Source organism: Phycodurus eques, chromosome 13 (assembly GCF_024500275.1).
Source record: "Phycodurus eques isolate BA_2022a chromosome 13, UOR_Pequ_1.1, whole genome shotgun sequence".
Classification (NCBI taxonomy): domain Eukaryota; kingdom Metazoa; phylum Chordata; class Actinopteri; order Syngnathiformes; family Syngnathidae; genus Phycodurus; species Phycodurus eques.
Window position 1 is genome coordinate 9352411 of NC_084537.1, and position 26664 is coordinate 9379074.

Sequence of the window (26664 nt, forward strand, 5' to 3'; positions counted from 1 at the left end):
TAGTAAATAAATAATCATTTTTGGGCCATTTATGTAAAACTAGATAGTTTCCCTTTGCACACCTGATGATCTCTCACAGCACATGCACAGTGGTTGGGAATCATTAGTCAACAGATATGATAATGTGAACTTCTTCTTCATTTATGACGCAAAGACAAGTTTTTGCTGGTTTCAGCTACCTGATAATCTTCGTGCTTTTTTCTCATTTCACATAATGTACATTGATTATCTGCTAGTTCAGGTCAAAAACCTTTACTATCACGATATACTTACCATATGTATGTGGTAACTATCTACTGAGCTGATTAATTATTAACGCTTTACTTGGAAACCCTGGAAAATTCTTGGATTACAAAAATGATTTGCTGATCTGTATTAGGATTGTATGGCATTGACAGAAGTCTGTCTGTAGGGAGTTAGTATTTCAATTCAGACAAAATGGCAGTTTAGTAGCATTGTGAACACTCACTTAAGTAACTAATATGAACTAGTGGGAGACTCAAGTAAAGTCATGTGAGCAGCCTCTCAAATTTCCACACTTTCTCCTTTATTTCTTGCCTGTTTCCTCTCTTTGTATTATTATAATATTGCTAAATTGGCCAACAATCTGCTTCCTCCTTGACAATCGCGCCATGTTTTTTGTGGTTAAATGAAAAATAATACAGAACACTATAAGTGGAGCCTCAAAGCGTTGTTTCCTGATAAGAACACCAGTGGTCGCAGTTTTTCCTTTGCAGCAAGTTGGTATGTGTGGGAGTGTCAATCGCCAGGTGTGCGGGTATAAGCCGGGGAACTGTAATTTGTTCACGATTGTCCAGGTCAATTGCTTTCGGCCACATCGCTCGGTGTTTATATGTGACTCACTCCCACTTCTGCTAATATATCTCCTTGCCTAAAACAAAAATACAGCATTTGGTGCTGCTCACCTGGTTTGGACAAAGGCATCACTCTGGGGAACTGCCTTCTGGAAGGTCTTAGTGGACTGAAAGGCACAGAAGTCACTTTTGTGGAAATTTCACGTATCTTAAAGATATCAACTATGGATCCATTAAATCCTGACCTGATTAAGTCCTTGCAGAGGGGTGGGAAAGGCTGCTTCTGATAGTGACCAAACACCTCAAAGACGATGGGCTGGGTCCTGATGTACTCCACAAATGACTTGGTCACCTCCACTGAGATCTAAGGAAAGAAAATCACTACTGGTCTTATACTGTAAAGGTAATGTCAGTTTGATTCTTTAGCAAAGAAAATGAGGATGGCAAGGGCTTACATTTTGCACATGGTAGAAGCCAAGTGGCGGCCCCCTGCCAGTGTTCTTCAGCGGCTCGGTGGAAAATGCTTCATCGTGGCGGTGGATGAAGCTAGGTAAAAAGATGTATTCATTTTTCCATGCAACTCAACTTTTATTTGACCGGCACACAATTTGTCAACAGATTTCTGTAAGTCTTAAGCCAACACTCTTCGGATTCTTTTACACCTCATTGAGCATTATTTGCTGTGCTCTTACAGTAATCTTTTCAGTACTTCCACTCCTAGGGAGAGCAGCAACGGTACTGAACTTTCTCTCTTTGTTGACAAGCTGGGACTTACAAGTATCAACGCCTTTAGAGATACTTCTGTGACCTTTTCAAACTTCATGCAAGTTAACAATTCTTAACTTTAGGTCTTCTGAGAGCTCTTTTGTGCGAGGCATGGTTCACATTGAGCAATACTTCTTGAAAATAGAAAACTCAAAACTGGTGTGTGTTTTTTATAGGAAAGGGCAGCTTTGACCAACACATCCAATCTCGTCACACTGATTCGACTCCAGAATTAGATGAAGATAAGATCACATTTTATGACCAATTTAGACAGAAATCCAGGTAACTCCACAGGGTTCCCATACTTTTTCTTGCAAATGTCTACTATTTCCATTTCAATAATGGATTTTGTGTAATAGAAACCACAAGCATTCACATTAATGGGACATTAGACAGGCTTCAACAAACATTTGCATGAGTGCAGTTCACTCACTTGAACTGGCAGAAAATGTCGGCGTACTCGGCCGAGATGCTGGAGGCCTGCAACACGGTGACTCTGAAGGTGAAGGTGCTGCCTATCATCAGGTGGGACAAAGCCTTCTCTGGCAAGAGCTCCAAAGGAAGATCTAGACCCAGTCCCGAGCTCTTCATGGGGCTGGGTAGAGGCTCCGGGGTAGCTACGTAAAACAACAGTAAAATAACATTCAGATTTGCTTTACTCCTCGGACATCATGTGAGGGTAAGTGGTTTCCCCCACCTTCACATGTGTTGTTGTTGACTTCATCTGCAGAGATTCCCATCTCCACATTTTGACCTTCTCCTTCCACAATGCGGAGTTCCTCCTCGGAGGTGTTTGAGTGGGAAAGAGTGCCTGGTGTACACGACTCAGTCTGGAACTGGAGGAATGAAACAATCATACAAAAATAAAAGCATAAACACAATACATTCAGAATTGGTTGGAGTTTGTGAGCGTCGTATAACTGCACTGCGAGAGGTGTTATTCTTCCATTTGCATATATATTCAGGTGATATTATTGACTACTTTGGTTGCTTTATTTAACAGTGACAGAGGCCAAATATGAGGGAAAATTATTAACAACCCTCAGTGTGATTCAATGCAGTTCTACACTGCTGGATATTGATAAATTCATACCTCTGTGGTGTCAATCGAAACTTTTTTCTTTTTAAAGCAGTGAATTTCAATACTGAAAACTGCCAAAATCCAAGTTTGGATTAGTATTTGGTCATTGTATGCAACTAATGCAAAGTATCGAGAGAAAGCCAGCGGTTACTTGGGGGCCCCTTTTGAGGTTCACTTTTTAAAATATGATTTTTATGACGTGTTTTTATTATAACTTTAATATTGAAAATATAGGACATTTTACCTAGAAAATAACAATTATCACCTTCTCAAACTGTTTATCTTCAAAGGAGATTTTGGCCGTGCCAGACTGCCTCACACCAGAACCGTAATCTGGAGCTTCTTCATCCGCTGTAGAGACAAGGTAAGATTACTAAACATATAAAGGAAATGCCATTTTTCAATAATCCCATTTGAATTCTGACCTGAAATGGCCTGCACAGCCACTCTGAGGAAGCCCTTCACTTCGCCTTTCTCGCTCACGATGGCCACACGATGGACCAATGGAACAGGATACAGCAGGTTGCTCAGGTACACAAATGCTCTGAGGACAAACAGGAAAATATGACTTTAGTGGTGATATTTTACGCCGGATATGAACGGAGAACTGTCACTCACCTGCCAACCAGACGGAACCACGGGAAGCGGTCGTAGAAAGGATCTCCACCAGTGAGAGCATGGTCACAGTCTTCCACGGCGTTACTGGGGAGCTCTGCGGCCCGATCGTACATTTCTCTCATCAGGTCCAGTCTTTGCCTACAGGGGGGACAAAGTCAGAGCTGTGAAAATACTGTACCTACACCAAGGCCAAACCATCCTGAATTTTTATGGTTATTTTTCATGGATGGATACTGACATAATTGTGTACCATTCCATAGGAACGGAGCTCCGTTGTAAGCCCCCTGGAGAGGCAAAATCCAAAGTACCTGAGCTTCTCCAGAGTCCAGTAATGAGTGGCTCCGTTCTTTTGGTCCTGCACTTCCACGGCTACGATGGTCCGCGGGAACGGTCGCCTCTCCGTTTCCTTGGACTCACTGGGAGGCAGTAGGTCGGGAGGCAGGGGGGAATACAGGGTGTCCGTCAGAAGGACGAACTGGAACTGGACCTAAAGATGTTGTCATAGGAGTTTGAATTTATCAGTGTGGCAAAAGCTGACATTTCAAGTGAGCATAGAACCTTCAGTAGCAGTAATATGTCTTCAAAGTACACACAATACCGATAGTCAAGCTGAATTTAACCTGATTCTCGGATGTCTCTAAAAGATTAACACGAGTGATTATCCTGTGGTGTGAGGTGTTAAGAGTGATTCCTCCCTGATCTGCTCAGGAAAATGGTTAGGGTTGACAATCATAAACCCTAAGCCAGTTCAATATTTAGGATCGCAAATCATTATTGTGTGTGGCCAACACCGAGTTTGGCCGATCCACGGACTCCATGATTGTGACGTCAAATGGAACGATATCCAATTAAACAGTGTACACACACACTGATACTCGGGCTTAATTTGAGCATTTCCCCCCATTTTCTATCAAAGTCAGCAAAGGTAAGATGATTAACACTCTCTCAAAGACGATCCTGAGTAATAATTCTGTGGTGTGGGGTGTGTTAAGAAAAAATAAAATCGGTTTACAAGTTAAAAATCACTATGTGTCTATTCTGCTTAAAGTATTTCATTAAGTGAAAACAAATTAACTTCTCTATTGTTAATTTCTAGAGCTAGTAACGTAAAAACAGATTTTTAATAGCTTTTCGACATCTCGCTGGCGTTGGGCAAAATCCTTGCATCTCCAAAACCATCACTTTTCAGGAAAACCCCAAAAATATATAAATGAAAAACAAAATTGAAAGTCACCAAATTTGGACATAAGAGGTTTCCGCCCTACGCCAGAGATTTGCTACATTATTTATAGGAGACTAAAACCAAAAATATTTAAGAAAACTGCATATACAAGTGTTTCAATTCTTTTTTATTTCCCTACCTTCTTTTTCAGCTCTACACTAATAGCGTTGGCCTCCTTGAGGAAGATGGCGTTACCCCAAAGCAGATCCCGAAGCGAGGTGAACTGGTAGAAGCGCCACTTCCTGAAGGCCCACAGAGCCAGCTCCGTCTCGCGCTTGGTCCACGGCACTGGAGAGGTAACCACAAGTTACACATTAGTTAAGACAATGACTGAGTTTTTGTCTTACAGCTAACTTCACCTTCTTCCTCTGGTTCCTCTTCTTCCTCGGGGGACTCCAGGTAGCGGGAGTTCACCTGCTTCTGGAGAGCCTCCAGTTTACTCTCATAATCCTAAAATCAGAAAAAAAAGTGTGCAAAATAATAAAAAGAGACCTATATTCTAATGACGTTTCATAAAGCTTGTACTTACCAGCCTCTGTTGTTCCAGCAAGATACTCGCTTCTTCTCTTTCTTTACGGTATTGATCCTCAAGCTCCTGAAGCCTGAAATGGGATTTGACATTAATAAATTCCTTTTGGTCTTGGCAGAGGTCCTTTTTTCTTTGTAAAAAAAATATTATTTTTTGATACAACTCTTGTATTGGTTGCACCTAAATATGATAGATCCAAAATAATATAATCCTATATAATATATTATTTTATATATATATATATATATAGCGACACGGTGGCCGACTGGTTAGAGCGTCAGCCTCACAGCGGCACGGTGGACGACTGGTTAGAGCGTCAGCCTCACAGTTCTGAGGACCGGGGTTCAATCCCCAGCCCTGCCTGTGTGGAGTTTGCATGTTCTCCCCGTGCCTGCGTGGGTTTTCTCCGGGCACTCCGGTTTCCTCCCACATCCCAAAAACATGCATGGTAGGTTAATTGACGACTCTAAATTGCCCGTAGGTGTGACTGTGAGTGTGAATGGTTGTTTGTTTGTATGTGCCCTGCGATTGGCTGGCAACCAGTTCAGGGTGTACCCCGCCTCCTGCCCGATGATAGCTGGGATAGGCTCCAGGACGCCGGCAACCCTAGTGAGGAGAAGCGCCTCAGAAAATGGATGGATGGATGAATATAACAGTATATTGCATGTGAAGAACCTATTACCGTGTTAATATGATATTATAAGTTAAAAGATAGTTATTTAGTGACTAAGGGGAAGGGCTAGATACTCTTACTCATTTTGAACATGTAAACGGTACCAAATGACGTAATTTATTGAGGCTTTTTTCTTTTTCTATTTCATATCTTTTTGTGTTTTCTGATTTATATTTCATATCAATCAATCGATAGGCAAGAGTGTGACACGTCATTGCACCTCTGCTCCATCTCCTGCTTCATGTCGATGCCTTGCTTCTCCAGCAGCTCCCTCTGAGCGAAGGCCCAGTCGACGGGCTCCACCGGCGTCTCAGCGCACGGCGTCTTCTCGCGCTCCAGCCGGGCCTGCTCTGGGTCGTTGAAGCGGAACACGTGACTCTTGCCCATGATGATGCGGTTGCCTAAATTGGACAAATTTGCCAAGTCACATTTTCCCGTTCCACTGGCAGAACATTTTGCAGGAATGAAGTATTCCTCTTTTTAAAAAATTTTTATATATATTTTTTGCAGTGCTACCTGAGCGCAGCACAGTGGGCGACGTCACTCGCTTTCCATTAACGTACGTTTCAGCATCTTCACATGGCTCCAAAACCACGCAACCTGTATGAATAACAACCATATAAACATATAAATTATATGCACGGATGATGACAGACCTTAAATTATTTGACATCTCAATGACACAATCTCTTTTTTCAGTCACACGCTGGATCTACACTGTACAGTTCTCGTGACACAATTAAGTTGTTTTTTTTCCCCATGGAATTTATTTCTTTCACATATTTTTTATTTAGTTTATTTTTCCACATATGGAATCGGTAACTTGGAATCGGTAAGATTGGAATCAGGCCTCTTCCAAATGTGCATAAACATCTGATGCATGTCAGATATGTATGGAGCCCTAGGAACGACATGGGGGAAAAACATTAAAATTTTGGTCTCAATACAGATATAACGTGCCCACGAAATGTAAATTTGTGGGTTTAATATCATTATCATGAACAACCTGAACATCTGTGTAAGCAAACGATGTCCTTTATCATACCTTAACGTTTCCAGAGAAAGTGCGCTCAACTTATTCATTCAACTGTCCAGGAATGACATCAATATTATGAATTTGTATTTTGTGCACATATGTACATTGTGGCCACAAATTAGTATTTCGTATGTATGTTATACATATTTCTTGACCATAAATGCATATTTTGCACTTGGACCTGCAGTGTAAATCCAACCTGAAGTCTCTGTGTTGACATTTGAGTAATATTAATAAATCCAGCCACCTTCTCCCTGAGGGCCTGTGGTGCTGCTGAAGGTGCAATGCTCATCTCGGATAAAATGTCCACTGAGCACAATGTCCTGCCGCGCCTTGGCATCCTCACGACCAACCCTTATGGGGGTGATAGATACGTCAGTTAAAGCAGAATCCCCAAATACAAGCAATATAATGTAATTTACTTTGTCATGCCGTCTTTAATGTAGTACAGCAGGCACTCGGACATCAGTGGGTCCTCGTTCAGGTTGACCAGATGTGGTGTCTAAAGCAAAAAAACTGGCACATTCAGATTTTGGACTTTTGGGAAATGCAACATGTAAGAATCTCGACCTTTTTTGGGGAGAAAACGCCAACAGTGCCTCCATCTTCTCTCATGGCAACACCCATCTCAGCCAGTAAGGCCTCTCTGCAGAAACACAGTCACACTGTTAGTATCATTCTTAGCTGCTGAATGGAGTGTATTGGTACTTAATTGCATCGGTAATTGGATTAATTTAAATTTCAAAGTATTGTTTAGTGGATTTGTTCAACAAACATGGATATATAATAGCCTTCCACATGCTAAAATTGGGGGAAAGGTTACTTGTAACTTATAGACTCAGCTATTTCAAGCATGTCAGATTGGATGTGATGAAAAATGAATGATTCTGAAGATATTCCAATCGATGTCTGTCTTTTTGTCTTTACGCTGCCATGATGTAAATCCCAATTGTGAAAAAGTGGCCGCTAAACATCAGAATTGCGGCAGGCGGCGTAAATCCAGAACACACCGAAGAATTGGACCAACCTCTCCATGCGAATGGCCTCAGTACGCCGTAGTTTCTCTTCCCAAGTTTCATTGAGTTCTGCAATGATTTTCTCTGTTTCCTATTGGGGAAACAAATAGATCTCTTACTAAAATGCTCACACTAGCAAATTATTTACAGCAAACTCCTACTAAAAACCTTTTTATACATGCCATCAAAACTGGTTACAATTTCCTATATTAATAGTTTAAACCACTAATATACCACAAACTATGATCGCAAAACAGTAATATAATTCCACTCATTTTACAATATTACCCTTTAAAATAAATGGCTACCAGATCATTTTGGTTTTAAAAAAAATGCAGCAAAGACCCCCCATAACTTCCCCTAACAAACAAGACTAAATCTAGCTCCTCCCCGACATACAAAGATGTTTGTCTCTCAGTCGAGATGTATCAATAACTTAAACATACTTCGTTGACACTAATTAATACTTTTCTATTAGCCAGGGCTTTGGGGTCATCTTGTGGCATCATAGGACCTTACAGAAAGAGCACAAAAATAGTCAAATAGGAGTTTTTTTAAGCAAATAACAGGATGAGTTCCACAGGGGGAAAAAAAATAAAAAACACGGGTGAATTTGAAAACACAGTAATCCCTCGTTTATCACTGGGTTTAGATTCTGGACCAGGTCCGCAATATGTGAAATGCAAGAAGTAGTGACCGCATTTTTTGACTATTTCGACTTATTTTAAAGATGTATGAAGCCCACAGCCCACCATGAATCTTCCCCACACACCTATTAACCGTTACCATACTTATAAACACTTTCTATACTACTACTACTCTTAAACCCCTCTTTTAAAGTCTTAAACATACAGTAATTCACAGTAGTACTGTACACTATGTACATTTTATTCCTTGTAATGTGTTTTAATTATTTTTTTTTTTTTTTACAGTTTTAGTATTTTAGACTAAGAAGCGGTTTATTTTACCACAAAAACAATTATATCAAACAGCATACAATCATACACAGAATACACTCATAATCCCGCAATATGGTGAATTATGTGTGACATGAATATTTAAAAAAAATCCACAATGCACTGAATCAACAATAAGTGAACTGCAATATAGCGAGGAAACATTGTAAACCAAAGAGGCAGGGATCCACTGTATTGTGATGCTTTAGCTTATCAGTTTAATTTGTTCCGTGACCAAAGTAACTGAATTTACTCGTTAATCAAATCGGTTTTTTACATTGAAAACAAATAGCACAATTTTCTTTCACTTCACTTAAGCAGTGGTGTATATGAACCTCACTTGTAAGTCAAATGTTTGCTTGAAACTCAAAGAAAAAAAAAAAAAGGAATGCTCATAACTTGAAAATAATCGCAAGTGGAAGCGCTCATAAGTCAAAGTAGCACGGTGATTATCGAGAGCGGTCCCGTTTTTGGCTTCCATGCGACCTACCTTGAGCCTCTCGATGGCCTCCTCGCTGGCCGGGCTGAAAATGCGATCGTGGAGGTTGCTGATGGAGGCGGCGCGACTGGACATGGCCGACAGCGAGGGGGAGGGGCTCATACCCGTCATGGCATTGGTCACTGTGGAGAGATCACCCCTTTGATTGACAGCCTGGCGATCATTCACAAAGTTCTTGTAATCGCACAGGTCTGTCAGAAAGAGATGGACGGACGGAAGGTGGGAAAGGACAATCATTGAGGAGAAACACCGGGGGGAAGGGACACGCAGTCACAGATAAGAGGGGGGAAAACAAGGAGGAGTAGAAAAGAAGAAGAGAAAGCTCAAATAAATAGAATCGTGGATCATACCAAAGCCATTGCAAACGGACAGAAATTAACAGCTTTTTTTTCTTTATGCCTAATTTTCATTGAAATTCACCTCCAGACAAACGAATGACAGGTTAAAGGAAAACACAACATTTAAGTGTCCTAAAGTCTTTGTCCAAAAAAATCACATGATTTTAGGCTTACGCAACTGGACGCAAAAAAAACTAGGGCTGGGTGATTAACTGATTTTATCGATTAAATCAAGTTTTTTTTTTTTTTTTTTTTTAATATATAGTGGAAAAATCAGGAGAACTAAAGCAAATCCCAGCAGGGAAAAAAAGAAACAAAAAGCAGAACTTGATTTGAATAGTGTCAGTGTCATTTGCTTTTTTTTTTTTTTTTTTTTTTTTTTTAGTGAAGCTTCCCCTCGCCATGTTAATTTCCTCCATTACAGTCAGATTTTTGATTTTTTGGGGGGGGAAAAAAATATATTTTATTTTAAGGCCATATAGCACAGCCCTCAAAGAAACACTTCATTTGTGAATGCTGAAGATAATTTCGCAACTGATTCAAATCATTCAAACTTCAAAATGTTCGACATTCCCATAAAATCCTACTTTTTGACGAATACCACTTTTTCCATGAGAAATTTCCCAAATTCATAATTTTCTTCCTCGATTTTGTGGTCACGGTTGTGGATGAGCCTGCTTTGTTTAAGGTTCATTTCCATCTCAGTTTTGGCTTCAGTTTTATCATTCCGACTTTAAAATGTTCGACATTCCAAAACAATCCTACTTTTTGAAGAATTCAACATTGTCCATGAGAAAATGCCCAAATCAACGAATACATTTTACAAATAACCAATTTTTTAACTGTTTAAAATCATTCTAACTTTAAAATGCTCAACATTTCAACGTATCCTACTTTTATGAAGAATTCCACATTTTCCATTAAAAAAAAAAAAATCTCCTTCCCAGATCTTGTGGTCACCGTTTTGGATGAGCCTTCTTTGATTAAAGCTAATTTCCAAGGAAGTTTTGCGATAGGTTTTACATACAGACGTCCAAGAGAAAATTCACAAATCAATAAAAACCTTTTACAGCTTGACCTCAAATTCACCATTTCGCAACTCATTCAACTTGAAAATGTTCAACATTAGGAATTTTAACAAGTCCACATTTTCCATGAGAAAATTCCAAAATTACAGGAGACATTTAACAAATGTACCCTTTCTACAATCTTAGAATTCAGCTTTAGATAGTCCCACATTCTACATCTAAAGGCCTCATTATACTCCCGCGGTCGCAAGACCGACAATGCCCGCATTGTATCACGTAACCAACGAATTGGCCCGCGTAGCTTGACGCGCACACGGCAAAAATTGTTGCTGCGCGTAGAATGCCGCGGAGATCATCTCTCATGATTGGTCCGTTTTAGTCACATGCTGTGGTGGCGTAATTCATTCTACAGCATTTGAGATCTGCTCTTCAGCATTCACAGGCCACTTTCTCCAGAAATTGGACTTTGTAGTCGCTTTCGTCATCTTCATTCTGCACTGACTCTTTCATTCATTCGTTTCCAATAATTTGTCACCCGTCTGTAGTTGGCGTGTTTATGACAAAGAAAACAAGATTGAAGCAAGTCTCCACAGCCTGAGAATTCACGAGAGTCACTTTTGGTTCTACAGCAGGTGCTATTCAGTCCTTGCCAGCGCACACTCCGAAGCATCGCTCTCCACACGCATAGGACGAAAAATAACGAACTCGACGGGAATCTAAAATGGCATCATTTTTGTCAGTAATACTTCACTTAAATCAACTATATTATATTGTGCGGTAATTCAGCTTCACCATATGACACAAGTATTAGATACAAGTGCATGATCAAATGAGATCCAAGGCAAGATCTCACAGTTATGCGCATGGTCATACTCAGTTTGACAGATGCTGTAACATTAATTAATTGTTTGAAGACAGTGCTCTTGAACTGCATTGAATCACACAGAGATCTGAGCATTTCATTTTGCTTTAATCAGAAATATTAAAGGCCGGCACGTGGGACGACTGGTTAGCACATCTGCCTCACAGTTCTGGGGACCGGGGTTCAAATCCCGGCCCCGCCTGTGTAGAGTTTGCATGTTCTCCCAGTGCCTGGGTGGGTTTTCTCCACTCCGGTTTCCTCCGACATCCCAAAAACATGCGTGATAGGTTGACTGAAGACTCGAAATTGCCCGTAAGTGTGAATGGGAGTGCGAATGCTTGTTTGTTTATATGTGCCCTGGGATTGGCTGGTGACCGGTTTAGGGTATACACACCCTCCCGCCCGAAGATAGCTGGGATAGGCTCCAGCAGCCCGCGACCCTAGTGAGGATAAGCAGTAAAGAAAATGGATGGATAGAAATATTAAAATCCCCACACGTGATGATGCAGTGCACTTGTACAAGCTCTGCAAACTACAATCGCAAAAAGGCACATACAGGTGTACCTCAATAAATTAGACGATTCTGGAAAAGTTCAGTTCAGTAGTTCAATTCAAAAAAGTGAAGTTCCATTAATTCCATTGATTATTCAGTTTCATATCTTCGTTTTAACTTTTTGAATAGAATTAAATACATATATGAACTCTAGCTAATTTATTGAGCTAAACGAGTACGTCTCTGACCATGTCAATAAAAATGATCGTTGTCTTTGTAAAGGCAGATGTAGTGCACTGGATGTCATTAGATTGTGCAGCTGTAGCTAATGAACTGGCGTTTACAAATCCAATGATCTTAGGGAGATAAAATTTTACAAAACCATTTTGATAATGATCCATTTGTATCATTTTCCATGTTCCCATGTTCCCGTCAGGGGTCTCGTTATTTTGTCTCTCTGGTGTGGAAGATTGTGTTCTTTGAGTTGCAAAGCGCAGGCGTGCTCGCATTATACACACGTTGTAAACTGCTGATCACGGGAGCGGCGCATCGATATGCTGACAGGACAAAAAGAGGAGGAAAACACTTGAGACTCCAAGTGTCATTTTCATCCCGTCCTAAACTCACAGAAATTGGAATGAAATAGCAGAGGTGGAAGTAAGTCACACAAGTGCAAGTCATAAGTAAGTCAGAAGTCTGAACCTTGAAGTTTCAAGCAAGTACTAAGTTACTGTGGCAAAAATCAAACAAGTCAAGTCGAGTCCCAGCTAAATGTCAAGCAAGTCAAGTCGAGTCATTCATTGGATTAAGTAAATTATAATTCAAGTAATACAATCTTGCTCAGTCACAACATTCAGTTGTGTTTAAGTCCCTCCAAAACAACGCCCATAAACTCATCCATCCATTTTCTGAGCCGCTTCTCCTCAGTAGGGTCGCGGGCGTGCTGGAGCCTATCCCAGCTGTCATCGGGCAGGAGGCGGGGTACACCCTGAACTGGTTGCCAGCCAATCGCAGGGCACATACAAACAAACAACCATTCGCACTCACAGTCAAACCTACGGGCAATTTAGAGTCTCCAATTAATGCATGTTTTTGGGATGTGGGAGGAAACCGGAGTGCCCGGAGAAAACCCATGGAGGCACGGGGAGAACATGCAAACTCCACACAGGTGGGGCTGGGGATTGAACTCGGGTCCTCAGAACTGTGAGGCTGACGCTCTAACCAGTCGTCCACCGTGCCGCCCGCCCATAAACTCAAATCACAATAATCTTTCCCCACTGAAATGAATAAAAATACCATTAATCCATTCCATCGTCCCCCCCAAAAACGTTGTAACATGTTTTTAATCAGAAAAATAGCACTTCGTAATATTTTATTTCATAAAAAGATTTAGTAATGACATCATTTGATAGAATGTAAAGAATTAAACAGGTTTTGACAATTTTTTTTGTTTTAATACACTGGGCATTGCGCTGCTCCTTCTCATGTGTGCACCATGGCCATCTTGGGCCATGGGTATAATACAGACATACAGATCTGAGGTGCTTTGTTTAGATAAAAACAGGGCTTTGTTGCCATTTTGTGGCATTTATAGGCAATTAAAAACCTTTTTCGGGGGGATGACAATTAGTCGTGGATTTTTGCTATTTGCGCCCCGGACATGGACCGAGCCCTACCTTCAATAGCGGAAATCCACAAATTATTGACGCTCAATTATATTTGCCATGAAAAACAAAAAATAATAATAAAAAATAAGCGAGTCACTGATGGTGTAGTGGTACACTCGCCTGACTTTGGTGCAGGCAGCGTGGGTTCAGTTCCCACTCAGTGACGGTGTGAATGTGAGCGCGAATGGTTGTCTGTGTCTATATGTGCCCTGTGACTGACTGGCGACCAGTTCAGGGTGTAGTCCGCCTTTCGCCCGAAGTCAGCTTGGATAGGCTCCAGCGTCCCGCGACCCTAACCAGGATAAGCGGTCTTGAAAATGGATGGAAAATGGATGGAAAAAATAAGCGGGGGGTTTCCGCAAATAACGAGGGATAGGTTCCCCAAAAAATACAAGAATATGTACATTTGCAAATGCCAAACCACAAATGTGGGAGTCCACTGTCCATACAATTTTTTTTTTCAAAAACAAAATAAATGGCACATTACATTGAAAATGCAGATTTTCAGATGTCACGCAGTTGAAGTCGAGTCTCATGCATACCAAGACAAAGTCAAATCGGTGACTCAAATCTGACTCGAGTCAAGTCATGTGACTCAATTTCCCTACCTTTGTGAAATAGTCTACGTGTGCAGTGTGTGTGTGTGTGTGTGTGTGTGTGTGTGTGTGTCTTTGTTCATAATAATGGCATTTCCATCCGGACACTCACTCTCAATGATGTCGCCAAGGCCCTGAGCATAGAGCAGGTCTTTGAGGCGGGCCACCTCCTCTTTCAACTCGCGTACCAGACGGTTGTTCGGGTCCTCGTTGATGACAGCGTTGCAGCGGATCTGCTTGGCGCGGTCAGCGTACCTGGAAAAGGCGTGAAAAATTAAGATAATGTTGAAAATGGAGCACATGGGTAATATGCATCATTATGATTTTAATTGGGTTGAGGTCAGGTGATGATGGAGGCTGCACCATGAATTTTTCTCCCTAGCAGCCAAAGCTTCAATAGTATTTTTATGAAACGTGATATGGGGTAGTACCTTACATGAAAAGCTCAAATGTATATTTCATTTAAATCATATATGAATAATAATTTGGAACTTGAAAAAGTTTTAAGGAGACATGACGTTCTCTCACCGGAGTGTACTGAGGGTTTCATCGTAGTTGATATCAGCAGGACTGAGGGCAGCCACCATGGCCGTACGAGAATTTCCACCTAAAAAGAGAAAAAGCGCATACCTTCTTGACCCCGCGAAATAAAATTGTGTCAGATATTACATTTAAATGTTTGTAGCTGGACGCACATACCCAAGTTCTCCCTCAGTAGCCACGTCAGGACTGAATCTCTGTAGGGAATGAAATTCTCCACCTTCTTCTTCTTTTTGTTCTGAACACAAGTATGACATTTATATGCTGAAAATAAAAATATATTCAGAATATAACTTTTCGTAATGTTCTATAGAACTAACCTTGTTTGGGGCTGAGTCCTGTCAAAATGTATGAAGGGGGATATCAACAGTTATTAAGAAGTTTGTGATTGTACACAGTAATCCCTCATCCTTTGCATGGGTTACGTTAAAAAATCTGGATACACAGTAATCTCTCATCTTTTGCATGGGTTACGTTGAAAAATCTGGAGAAAAGAAAGTCTAATTCCATGAGTACTAGATAGCCCCAACTAAAAATGCGTAGCTCTGTAGTTTAAGCCTGAAATAATCTACCTACACTCTTTGACTCACATTCAAGACACCAATGCATGAATACATTGAAATATGTACTAGAACTCCGACCCTTATACTGCATAGCAAAGCAGAGCATTTATAGCTCTTCAGTTGAATAGCATTTAAAAAAATACAACTGGAATAACATTTAAAAAAATAAAAAATACAATTACATAATAGGCTTCGGGTGCTATACCAGTTCACCTTTAACCAACACCTCCAATCTCGTCACATTGATTGGTTGGCTGACTCTAGGTTGGCTGAGTCCTGAATTAGAGTACTAGTATTTGGGTTGATAACTTACCTGCTCAGCTAAAGCAGAGATAACTTTGCCCAGTGTGGTCAGAGATTTGTTGATGTTGGCTCCTTCCTAAAGCCCAAAAAATATTTCAAAGTTGAGCAAAGTTGAGAAATTCAGGGGCCAAATATTGGAACCACTAACACAGCACTCTACCTTCAGTCTGGTTCCTTTTGCGCCGGTAGAGTCGGCCCGCTCGCTACCAGCCAGGTCCACCAGGCTGATTTTGCTGACCTATGACCAAACACGCGATATGTTTTAAGAATAAAACACTCTGTGACAAAGTGACTCAATACCTTTTCTGATGTGTTTTCACTCTCTGAGTCATGTTTCTTCTGAGTGAAGATGATGTTAAAGACGGCATGGGAGCGGCTGCTGGTCTCGTTCATGTTTGTAGCAGCGACAGTTCTGGAAAAGAAAAACACAATCTCAATTAATCTTAATAGGAATTTAAATTTTAAGACCATAATGCAGGATGTTTTTGCGTGGCTTGATGTGACTTACAATAGGGAGAACAGCATTACAGAAAGTCATTGGCCTAACAACCACAGATCAACTATAATACAGGAGGATCAGCCAGGACAACTCTCATGTTGTGTTAGTATTACTATCAGTTCTAAGGTTACTCGCGACACGTTAAAATGATACATGTTTTTTCCCCCAAATCATCATGTTATAACACAGATGGGTTGTCTTAGAGGGTTTAACTCGTAAATTAACTAGGTGTAGTTTGAGTTCATTATACAACATATTGTCGCTGTCGGACGGAGACCTTCGATGTCCAAATATGGTCAATTTCATATTTCTTTTTCCACAAATCGATACTATTGGTATGTTCCAGTGTCGTCTTGTTACCCATTGAGTGTGAAAAATAGCTTGAGAACAAATCTATTGACTCTCTTGAATGCTTGAACGGTCTGAGAAGAGTTGTAAAATTCCACCAATTATGGTGCCTCAAGATTGAAAGTCTGGATGGGTGTTTTTTAGACAGTAACAAGTGAAACTAGTTAGGTTAGATACATTTGAGTAAATCTGTCTTGTTAAAAAATGGATGACTGTAATTCTTCGGTGCAGAAGCAACTGGTCAGACATGAAGATACATTTGCATGCAGATTCATTTTGGCCTTTTAAACTGCTTCGCACACTCATCGTTTTATTTATTACACCACTCTTGGCTCAAATACATTTGAGAACATGCAACAACAGTGATTTACTTTTGTGAAGTATTAAAAGCTCTTTGTCTAGTCGGGGGGGCGGTGACCGTGGATTTTGATGTGGACGGCTGGTGATGGGGCTGTGTTTTACAACCTAATAAATTTGCAATTTTGTAGAGTATTAAATTAGTGACTGATTGAACATTATTTTGGGGTGGTGTTCATGAATAAAATGATAATCACAATTGTTTTGATCAATATTTTAATCATGATTATTAACACATTCACTGCCATTGACGGCTTTAGAAGTCAAATATCTATGTTAACTGGGAAGGCTGGCAGTGACTGAGTTCATCTCAATTATTCATCATGTTAGGGAAACATGTATTTCTACTGCAAGATAGTTTTCAACAAACAATATGTAACAATATGTTTTCCACTTTTCAATGGAAAACAAAACTTTAAAATTAATGGATTATCATTTTAGAATAGATGATCATACAAAAAATTACCCAAGAATTTCAAAGTAACCAAGGGCTAACAGAATAAATATGCAATGATCTTGTTTAACGTCACGTGCCCTGAATGCGAAACAAGTCCAGACATTGGATGCTGATTTCTTCTAGCACTACCTCCTCACCATGATGCTACTGATCTCCAATTTTTGCTATACTTTCTTCTCTCGCGTGACTCAGCAGGGTGTGCTCATTTGTTATTTATGCAGCTTAATGTAGCTTTAACTATGCGTCCGCCCCTTGGTGGTTGGCTGACGACCGGTTGAGAAAATGCCCCATTAGAGATGCAGCAGAGCCTGCATTTTAAATGTAAATATCGACGACCATCAGGTTAATTTAATTATGGCAGCTATAATTGGGATCACGATTAAAATTTGATTAATTGTGCAGCCCTAGATGTTGTTATAATATAATATATAGGCTTTACACGATCAGGATTTTTGGGGCCAATCACCGATCAACGATTTAAAAAAAACGATAACTGATCCGATCACAAGATGGAGGAATGTGTCTATTTAAATGACCTGTTTATTTACTGTATATACTTGTGTACTTTATTGCTCAAAAAATTATATTTAAAAAAAATATAATTTTTTTTAAATATAATTTTAAAAAAAAAAATTTAAATATAATTTATTGTAAATATAATTATAATTATATTTACAATAAATAATCTTTGTTCCTCTATTCATGCCAGCCAGGCATAGTGACAGACAGAACAAATGAATGGCCTTCTATTAGATGGCAGGAAGTAAATACAGTAATTAATGTATCAACTTTTTGTGACATTTTTGTTTGTTGGTGCGCTGTGAGATTTTTCAATTGTAAAATATGTTCCTTGGCTCCATAAAGGTTGGAAATCACTGCTCTAGTCAGATCGTGTATTTTAATCAGTCAGGTTAAACCAACATTACATGACAGAAATAATGGGTGTTAATTTACTGTAATTAAATTACTTTATTTTTAATTAAATTACTTCACCCACACCGAAACTTTAGAGCATGATTCGACAGAACCGCAGCATGTTTACGTCCAACCGTTTGTGCTAGCAGTAGCTTGCTAGGCTATAAAACATTTTATTGCCTGCATGTGAGTCGTATCGTATTAAAAGTACAGGAACATACCTCAAGCAAGCCTTAAACGAACGTCCTCTCCTGTCCTGAGCACCGGTGACCACCAACTCATGTTTTTACCCATTTTGTCCTTATAATACCGTCGGCGCGCTCCACTCATGTTGTCATCACCACGGTAACGGGTGTATCCGGTCGCATTTGAGTTGACAAGATAAAGCCCAATGATCGTAAAAAACGGGATTCGGTGGTATCGGTAAGATTTTATTGCAGTAGTCTGACCGTGCAATGGTGATAACTTAAATAAATAACTTCATTGGCCGTCAGATATTTACAGTACTACGTCAAAAGACATGGGACAAGGCTAAAAAGAAACTAGCTTTTGGATTTAAATATACTGGCACGCAGCGACGCGGAGTGAATGTCTTTTGCGGAGCCGATGAATGACGTCATTGATCAGATCGGCGAATTATGACATTAAAGCCGATCAGCATAAAATGCTAAATATCGGCCGATACCGATCAGTCCGATAAAATCGGTGTAAAGTCTAATAATATACATTTAAAAGACTGCTGTACAGTCCGCAATAGGGAAAAGTATTTATATACAGAACAAAATCATTAACTAACTTCAATTAGCTCAAGAATTGCATATTCACCAAAGTCCATTTTTATTCACTAAAGTAGCTTTAAGACGTAAAGGAAGAGCTAGCGAGCCAAACAAAAAAGAACTTTTTTTACAGTTGCTTTAATGTTACCTGGCCTTGTTTCCAGAGTCCATCAGGTCCTGGATGTCGTTGTAAGAGGTGACAGCCAGCTTGGACAAGTCTTCCACGTAGGGTCCCATCAGAGGATGCTCTCTTACTCGCAGGTTCCCTTTGTTTTTGGGGTTTAGCAAGTCACGCACACGCTCGCAGTAGATTTCCATGTAACTCACCTGGGCGGAGGTACCATATTTGAGTATGCCACACAGCCCAAGTTAAAAAAAAAAAGAACCTGGGAAAAACTTGTTCCATATTGTTCAAGGTTGCACATAAACTTACCTCCACAGAGTAAGACATGCTGTTGTCATTATTGCTGTCACTAATCTTGGTAAAAAGGTCCTCACAGAGCTTTACAAAAAAAAAGGCAAAGACAAAAATGAACCTGTCATTAAATAATAGAAGTCATACTTCCTCCACTTGAAATCCAAACAATATTAATAATACCAGAGGTATGATGCCCTGTTGGTCAGTCTCCTGCCTTCCCATCATGGTGTAGCTCTTGCCCGCTCCTGTCTGTCCGTATGCAAATATGCACACGTTGTAGCCTTCAAATGCGTGGAGCAGCATCTCCTCGCCGATGTCCTTGTACACTTGCATCTGGGACGCATAGTTGATGTCCTCGGGCTGTACGTACAGAGGAAAATTTGTTTTCAATTGCAAATAGTACATGTTTGTAACTGGGTAGTCAGTTAATTTGACACTGACCGTGGTGTGAGACCAGTAGGAATAGTCAAAGTTGAAACTCTTGTTTTCTTTTGGCTGTTTGGGGTTCAGGATTGCTACAATCAAGCAAAACATGAAAGCATTATTCGATATTATAAGCATGAAAAAGTCAAGCAAAGCTCACACAACAAATTTATTCACATTTATTTATTCATTTGACTCTGTGTTACAACCAAAATTATGTCAAAGCAACCCCCTAAATAAAAAAATTAAAAATAAAACTACACAAAATCAGTGTTCTTTAACTCTTTATTGTGCCCTAATTCTAAAATTTAATGTTGTTAAATTATTGCAGTCCATTTTATTATATATGTATATATAAAAATAATAACTATATTAACCAATACAATAGGCTGGGAGATATTTTTTCATTTAATTTTAGTTTAATGTCATTTTTTAAATTGTTATTTAAATGATTTATTTAAATGGGGGGAAAATCAACTTATACTCATACTCCAGGTATGAGTATAAGTTGATTTAATAAATGTTTGCATCTCTGGCTTAAACTAGGTCATTCCATGACAGCAACAGGCACAACAGGACTGAAACACCCGCCTCCAGTATCAGCTGACCTGGGCCCCAAACTTGAACAAGGCGGCCTTGTGGGTCCCTGACACGTGGGCGATGACAGAAAAGAGCTTAGACGCTCACTATGTCCGCCATGCAGGCCTGACTGAAGCTTTTGTCTGTTTCCTTATACTGTAAAATGTGTGCCTCCCCAGCAGTATTGTTATATTGCAACTTTCCAGGGGGTGCGACTGACTGGGAAATGGCTGCTTCAAACCTCCTGTTCAATTCTTGGCACTGGTCTTAGAGACTTTTTTGTGTGTCCTGTTATGACAGACATCCATCCATCCATTTTCTGATCCGCTTCTCCTCACTAGGATCGCAGGGGTGCTGGAGCCTATCCCAGCTGTCATCGGGCAGGAGGCGGGGTACGCCCTGAACTGGTTGCCAGCCAATCGCAGGGCACATAGGAACAAACAACCATTCCACTCACAGCCATGCCTACGGGCAATTTAGAGTCTCCAATTCATGCATGTTTTTGGGATGTGGGAGGAAACCGGAGTGCCCGGAGAAAACCCACATAGGCACGGGGAGAACATGCAAACTCCACACAGGCGGGGCCGGGGATTGAACCCGGCTCCTCAGAACTGTGAGGCTGACGCTCTAACCAGTCGTCCACCGTGCCGCTATGACAGACATGTCCACCCAATTTCATTTTGATGGGTGAAACTGGCTTAGCGGGCTGATTTCTTTTTTTACTTTCCAGGGGTTGCAAATGAGTGCCAAAGGCTGCTTAAACCAAAATGGAAGACTGCCTGTTCAATTCCAGGCATGGGCCCTTGAGATTTATTTATGCACCCTGTTATGATTTACATTTCCACCCAATTTTGTGTCGATCAGTGAAACTGGTGTTGTGGGCTAATTTTTTTTTTTTTTAGCTGAGTGACTTTTGGAGTCTCGTGGTTGAGATCACCTAATAAATTTTCACCACAATGCACTTGTTTGCAAAAAATGGCAAATTTTTGGCCAAGGTTAAGAATACACATCTGAATTTTATATACAATACTGTATGTACGTATGTACGTATGGCAGACTGGGGTGATGGTCCCCCTTTTTAAGAAGGGGGACCGGAGGGTGTGTTCCAACTACAGGGGGATCACACTCCTCAGCCTTCCTGGTAAGGTCTATTCAGGGGTGTTGGAGAGGAGGGTCCGTCGAGAAGTCGAATCTCAGATTCAGGAGGAGCAGTGTGGTTTCCGTCCTGGCCGTGGAACAGTGGACCAGCTCTACACTCTTAGCAGGGTCCTCGAGTATGCGTAGGAGTTCGCCCAACCAGTCTACATGTGTTTTGTGGACTTGGAGAAGGTGTTCGACCGTGTCCCTCGGGGTGTCCTGTGGGGGATGCCTCGGGAGTATAGGGTACCGAACCCCCTGATACGGGCTATTCGGTCCCTGTACGAGCGGAGTCAGAGTTTGGTCCGCATATCCGGCAGTAAGTCGGACTCGTTTCCGGTGAGGGTTGGACTCCGCCAAGGCTGCCCTTTGTCGCCGATTCTGTTCATAACTTTTATGGGCAGAATTTCTAGGCGGAGCCGAGGCGTAGAGGGGGTCCGGTTTGGTGGCCTCAGTATTGCATCTCTTCTTTTTGTAGATGATGTGGTTCTGTTGGCTTCATCAAACCGTGACCTCCAACTCTCACTGGAGCAGTTTGCAGCTGAGTGTGAAGCGGATGGGATGAGAATCAGCACCTCCAAATCTGAGACCATGGTCCTCAGTCGGAAAAGGGTGGCGTGCTCTCTACGGGTCGGGGATGAGATCCTGCCCCAAGTGGAGGAGTTCAAGTATCTTGGGGTCTTGTTCACGAGTGAGGGAAGAATGGAACGGGAGATCGACAGGCGGATCGGTGCAGCGTCTGATGCAGACTTTGTATCGATCCGTTGTGGTAAAGAAGGAGCTAAGCCGGAAGGCGAAGCTCTCTATTTACAGGTCGATCTACATTCCTACCCTCATCTATGGTCATGAGCTGTGGGTCATGACTGAAAGAACAAGATCCCGGATACAAGCGGCCGAAATGAGTTTCCTCCGCAGGGTGTCCGGGCTCTCCCTTAGAGATAGGGTGAGAAGATCGGTCATCCGGGAGGATCTCAGAGTAGAGCCGCTGCTCCTCCACATCGAGAGGGGGAGAGGGAAGTCTGGGCGTCCCTGCTAAAGCTACTGCCCCCGCGAACCGACCTCGGAAAAGCGGTAGAAAATGGATGGATGGATGGATGGATGGATGGATGTACGTACATTACTTAACGTCAGGCTGTTAATAATCACGCAAGTCAATGAATCCGACTCACTTGTGGTGTTTCCTGTCATCTGAATGATGCATTTGCTGTCCTTGGCCATTTCTCTGGAGTTGAAGGGCCGAACCCTCACCGCCACTTTGACCGATGCCCCGGCCATGTTACTGGTTACTGTGGGAGTGGGCGGCAGCACTGAAAAGCACACACGCCAGACACCTGCACAGGTAGACAAAGAGGAAATTGATAAGCGATTAGTAGAAACCAGACTACAAGTAGCATTTATTTTCTTTCATTATGTTTGTATTGGAATTTGTGGAAATTTAACAGTTTGTGATATTTGTCACTGGTTATTTGCAGGGGACGGTGAAAATTGAAAAAAATCTCCATTTGGTGGTGATATCACTTTGAACAAAATCCACCACCTCAATGCAGGGTGACAAACGTTGATGTCAAATGATGTTTCATCAAGTGTTTGGCAGGAATAGCAGTTTACACAGAAATTGCTTTCTTTGCATTATAAGACATGGTAGCTGCAGGTTCAAGGAAGCCAAATTTAAGGCCACTTTAATTGCATTTAACACCGCACATTCAACATTTTTGGAAAACTGGCGATTTTTTTATGTACTTTCTAAAAGAAGTAAGAAATATTTGAGGCTATTCTCCAAAGAATATAAAGCAACAATGTTTCTGGTGTCACTGTGGCATTTTCAAGACTTTTGAATGGCAGATACAAGGACGGCGTGTCATTTTTAAGGATAACAAGGCCTTTATTTTTGATAATCTAATTCAAGACTTTTTAGGAATGTCCCAAATCTCATTAGATTGGCTTCAAATTAGTTGCTGTTATATAGGATGTTATCTTAATACCTAAAATCCTATAAAATGCTGTCTTGATCCAAAAGATGAAGTGGTTCTTGAGCCAAGGGAACTAATGTAAACACTTAAACAGGGTGCACATACCAACAATCTGGGCTAATTTGAGCAGTTTTCCTCCCTACATCCTGGACTGGTTGCCAGTCAATTGCATGGCACATATAGAAAAACAACCATTCGCACTCACACATACAGTATGAACAATTTGGACTCTTCAATGAACCTTAGAATCATGGTTTTGGAATGTGGGAAGAAGCTGGAGAACCAGAAGAAAACCCATGCAAGTATGGGGAAAACATGCTAAATCCACACAAGAAGGCCGAAAGCATGATTCAAAACTCGGCCCTCAAAACTGTGAGGTAGATTACCTAACCACTAGTACACAATACTGCACCTAAAAAATTCTATGCCATAAATCTGAAATATCCATCCATTCAGTTCCGATAGCACGTGTCCTCATCAGGGTCATGGGTGAGCTTGAGCCTATCCCAACCTGACTTTGAGCAAGAGAAGCAGGGTACTCCCTGAACTGGTTGCCAGCCAATCACAGTGCTCATATAAAGAAGCCCATTGAGCCTTTAACTCATGCACTGCCATGGACGTTTATTTTCGTGAATTCAAATTTAAGCATTTACTGCCACCGATGAATATATTCACCAAGTATTTTTTTTGACGGGTAGGCGTGGAAGAGAGTCTTGCCAAATTCAGGTTTGTAAACCACTGTAATGCTGACAGAGGCCTGTAGATGGTGGCATTGCATCGCTTTGGATTTGAGATCAGCACAGCTTTTGAGTACAAGATAAAGATTACGCGGTGAATCTTGGCTTTTCACGTCCATTATGAGGGAGTCAAATCCCAACAGTCAGACAAGTTTAGGAACCTCACACTCAACAGAGTATGTGTCGCAGTAGGTAGTAGAAACTGTGTGTCATCATCGTGAGGAAAAAACATGGATTCGTGGAGTGAATGATGAACTTTTTGTTAAAAAGTCACTGATTTTCAATTTGAGCCATGCGGTGAGTCAGCATTGCTCACAGCGTGTCTTTGTTGTTTCTCTGTAAATAAATCATTTTGCCATCAAAAGCCCTTTCCACGTCTTGTTTTTGTTGTTTTATAGTTTGAGGTGTCACCAAAGCAAAATATATTTGTGTCGAAGTCACTGTTCTGCATTGACATGCTTCTTTTCAGAAAAAGCCTGTTTTCTCCGCTATTTGGCCAGAAACTTTTTTTTTTTCTTTTTTTTTTGGGTGAAACCAACCCTTGTTCTACTGCTGATTATTAAAGAAGAGAAAAAGCTAGAAACATACTATAGAAACAAGGGATTGTACTCTTTTTTTGGGTAGGTTTGATGCTTATATTGTCATCGAACACATTCTGGGGGTCTCAAAAATCAGTCAAAACAGCTGGCAATATGGGGAACTCTGGTTTCAAAACGGCTGGCAGTGAATGAGTTCAAGATATCGACTTCAGGAAATAGAATTTTGTCAAATTCACAATTTTTTGTTGCTGATCAACATTAGTCTTCAAAATAGTCACTGAGTTTAACCATATTGACTAAATAAGCCCCAATTAAGAACCTCAATCAAGGATCCCCGTATGCCATTTAAAGCTACTGTGTGCAACTCCTTTCTTTTGAGCTGTATAAAAAAAAAGATATATATTGTACCGTGATTATGTCTACCACGTTATGTGTAAAGAATTGAGGAAATAGAGGGGATTGTTTTCATTCTATTTGTGAGCCTGGGCCGTGGGCTGGATGCACTGCCTCCTCCATCTTGCCGCACCTCAAAAACAAGGCCGCGTAAACACAACCCAAATCATTCAATTCGCACACTGCGTCAGCATGACAACGTTAGGGTGGCGTTTAGAATGACAATTTCATATCAACAAATAATATGTAGGCGGCACACATTTGGCCGCTGACGATTTTATGCTTCATTTTTTTCCGCCCCTTTTTGATGCTCTGACGCAGCAAACCATTGACGTCTTTCGCAACGACACCTCCATGAACAACCACGTCGCCATCCCACCACCAAAGTAGCACTCTTTATTAAACACACAACAGTGATGTGTCGTGAAAACACCACAAATAAGCTCTTACCTCGATGGCGTCGCGCGAGAATCAGCACCAGGCTTCGCCGGTTCCGATTTTTGTCGTGTCTGCCGTCCTCCGTTTACAGCCTCCTTTCCCTACTGCACTCGGCCCCAGGGAAAGGAGAGAAGATGGATGGATGGACGGTGGGAGCCTGGCTGGGTTGAGTGTCAATTTAGACGAGAATGGGTGACGGCGAGAAGAGGAAGGAGGGGGCAGGAGATGGGGAGCGGATAAACAGGATGCTCTAGCCACTCGCCTGTCAGACTAAATGCAGGGCAAACTCATGAATCTATGAAAGCATGCGTGGTGATGACGTCACATCAGCATCAGCACCAGCCATGATACAGCAGCTATGGAAAAATAAAGATACAGTATCTGTCTATCCATCTCTTTCTTTATCGATCTATCTAGCTATATCACAGGTGTCAAACTCAAGGCCCCGGGGCCAGATCCAGTCCGCCACATCATTTTATGCAACCTGTGAAAGCAAATCATATGAATCAACTTCATGTTTCTTGTTAAAATACCAAAATTGCGAATTGTCTTCACTGTTATTAATGTTGAGATATTGCAAGCAATTTTTGTAATTTTTTTTTTAACCAATCCCCTTTTAAAAGTAAACTGAATAATAGTTGCCAAAAATTTTTACTGGCTTCTGATTTCAGAACTAGTTATCCATGAATTTGTTGTGCATACATTTATCTGGATTTACAGTCATAATGGCCCTCTGAGAGAAAACACGACAATGATGGGGCCAGTGACAAAAATGAGATTTAGTTTGTTTCATGTTTTGTCAAGTTTTCTTGTCACATGTTCATTTCGTGTCTGCTCATTTGGTTATTGTTTACACCTGTTCTCCTCAGCCCTCTCCCTTGTGTCAACCAATCAACTCCATCCAGCCACTCGTGTCTTGTCTTGGTGCGCCTCGTTGTCTCGTCAATTTGTATTTAATTCCCTGGGTTTGTTGAGTCTGTGTCAGATCACTGTTATTGTTGTAGGTCACTTTTCTAGTTTTGTCACGATTCCTGTTGTCGTGTTTTGTTTTCTGTTACTTTGAATCCGGATTTCGGGG

General features: G+C 41.0%; 1 protein-coding gene across 7 annotated transcripts in view; it reads right to left on the reverse strand.

The window, feature by feature from the left end:
* The window catches only part of kif1ab (kinesin family member 1Ab), a 44963-nt gene extending 19134 nt beyond the window's left edge, over nucleotides 1-25829 (reverse strand). For 3 of the 7 annotated variants that reach the window (XM_061693116.1, XM_061693115.1, XM_061693112.1), the window contains exons 1-32: nucleotides 25599-25829; nucleotides 22679-22840; nucleotides 19812-19885; nucleotides 19551-19730; nucleotides 19386-19454; nucleotides 19101-19279; nucleotides 15901-16012; nucleotides 15761-15838; nucleotides 15611-15676; nucleotides 15055-15072; nucleotides 14894-14972; nucleotides 14723-14801; nucleotides 14307-14449; nucleotides 9202-9332; nucleotides 7767-7846; nucleotides 7310-7385; nucleotides 7162-7241; nucleotides 6987-7093; nucleotides 6220-6303; nucleotides 5924-6104; nucleotides 5031-5103; nucleotides 4861-4951; nucleotides 4641-4789; nucleotides 3588-3766; nucleotides 3280-3417; nucleotides 3087-3205; nucleotides 2927-3012; nucleotides 2278-2416; nucleotides 2014-2197; nucleotides 1271-1361; nucleotides 1061-1179; nucleotides 927-982 (exon numbers count right to left, since the gene is read on the reverse strand). In XM_061693116.1, the coding sequence (XP_061549100.1) occupies nucleotides 927-982; nucleotides 1061-1179; nucleotides 1271-1361; nucleotides 2014-2197; nucleotides 2278-2416; nucleotides 2927-3012; nucleotides 3087-3205; nucleotides 3280-3417; nucleotides 3588-3766; nucleotides 4641-4789; nucleotides 4861-4951; nucleotides 5031-5103; nucleotides 5924-6104; nucleotides 6220-6303; nucleotides 6987-7093; nucleotides 7162-7241; nucleotides 7310-7385; nucleotides 7767-7846; nucleotides 9202-9332; nucleotides 14307-14449; nucleotides 14723-14801; nucleotides 14894-14972; nucleotides 15055-15072; nucleotides 15611-15676; nucleotides 15761-15838; nucleotides 15901-16012; nucleotides 19101-19279; nucleotides 19386-19454; nucleotides 19551-19730; nucleotides 19812-19885; nucleotides 22679-22784 (3346 nt within the window). In that variant the 5' untranslated portion in view covers nucleotides 22785-22840; nucleotides 25599-25829. Of the gene's footprint in view, nucleotides 1-926; nucleotides 1180-1270; nucleotides 1362-2013; nucleotides 2198-2277; nucleotides 2417-2926; nucleotides 3013-3086; nucleotides 3206-3279; nucleotides 3418-3587; nucleotides 3767-4640; nucleotides 4790-4860; nucleotides 4952-5030; nucleotides 5104-5923; nucleotides 6105-6219; nucleotides 6304-6986; nucleotides 7094-7161; nucleotides 7242-7309; nucleotides 7386-7766; nucleotides 7847-9201; nucleotides 9402-14306; nucleotides 14450-14722; nucleotides 14802-14893; nucleotides 14973-15054; nucleotides 15073-15610; nucleotides 15677-15760; nucleotides 15839-15900; nucleotides 16013-19100; nucleotides 19280-19385; nucleotides 19455-19550; nucleotides 19731-19811; nucleotides 19886-22678; nucleotides 22841-25598 lie in introns of all 7 variants that reach the window. The other 4 variants (XM_061693114.1, XM_061693113.1, XM_061693110.1 and 1 more) reach the window with 3 other exon arrangements.
* Between the last annotated feature and the right edge of the window lie 835 nt (nucleotides 25830-26664).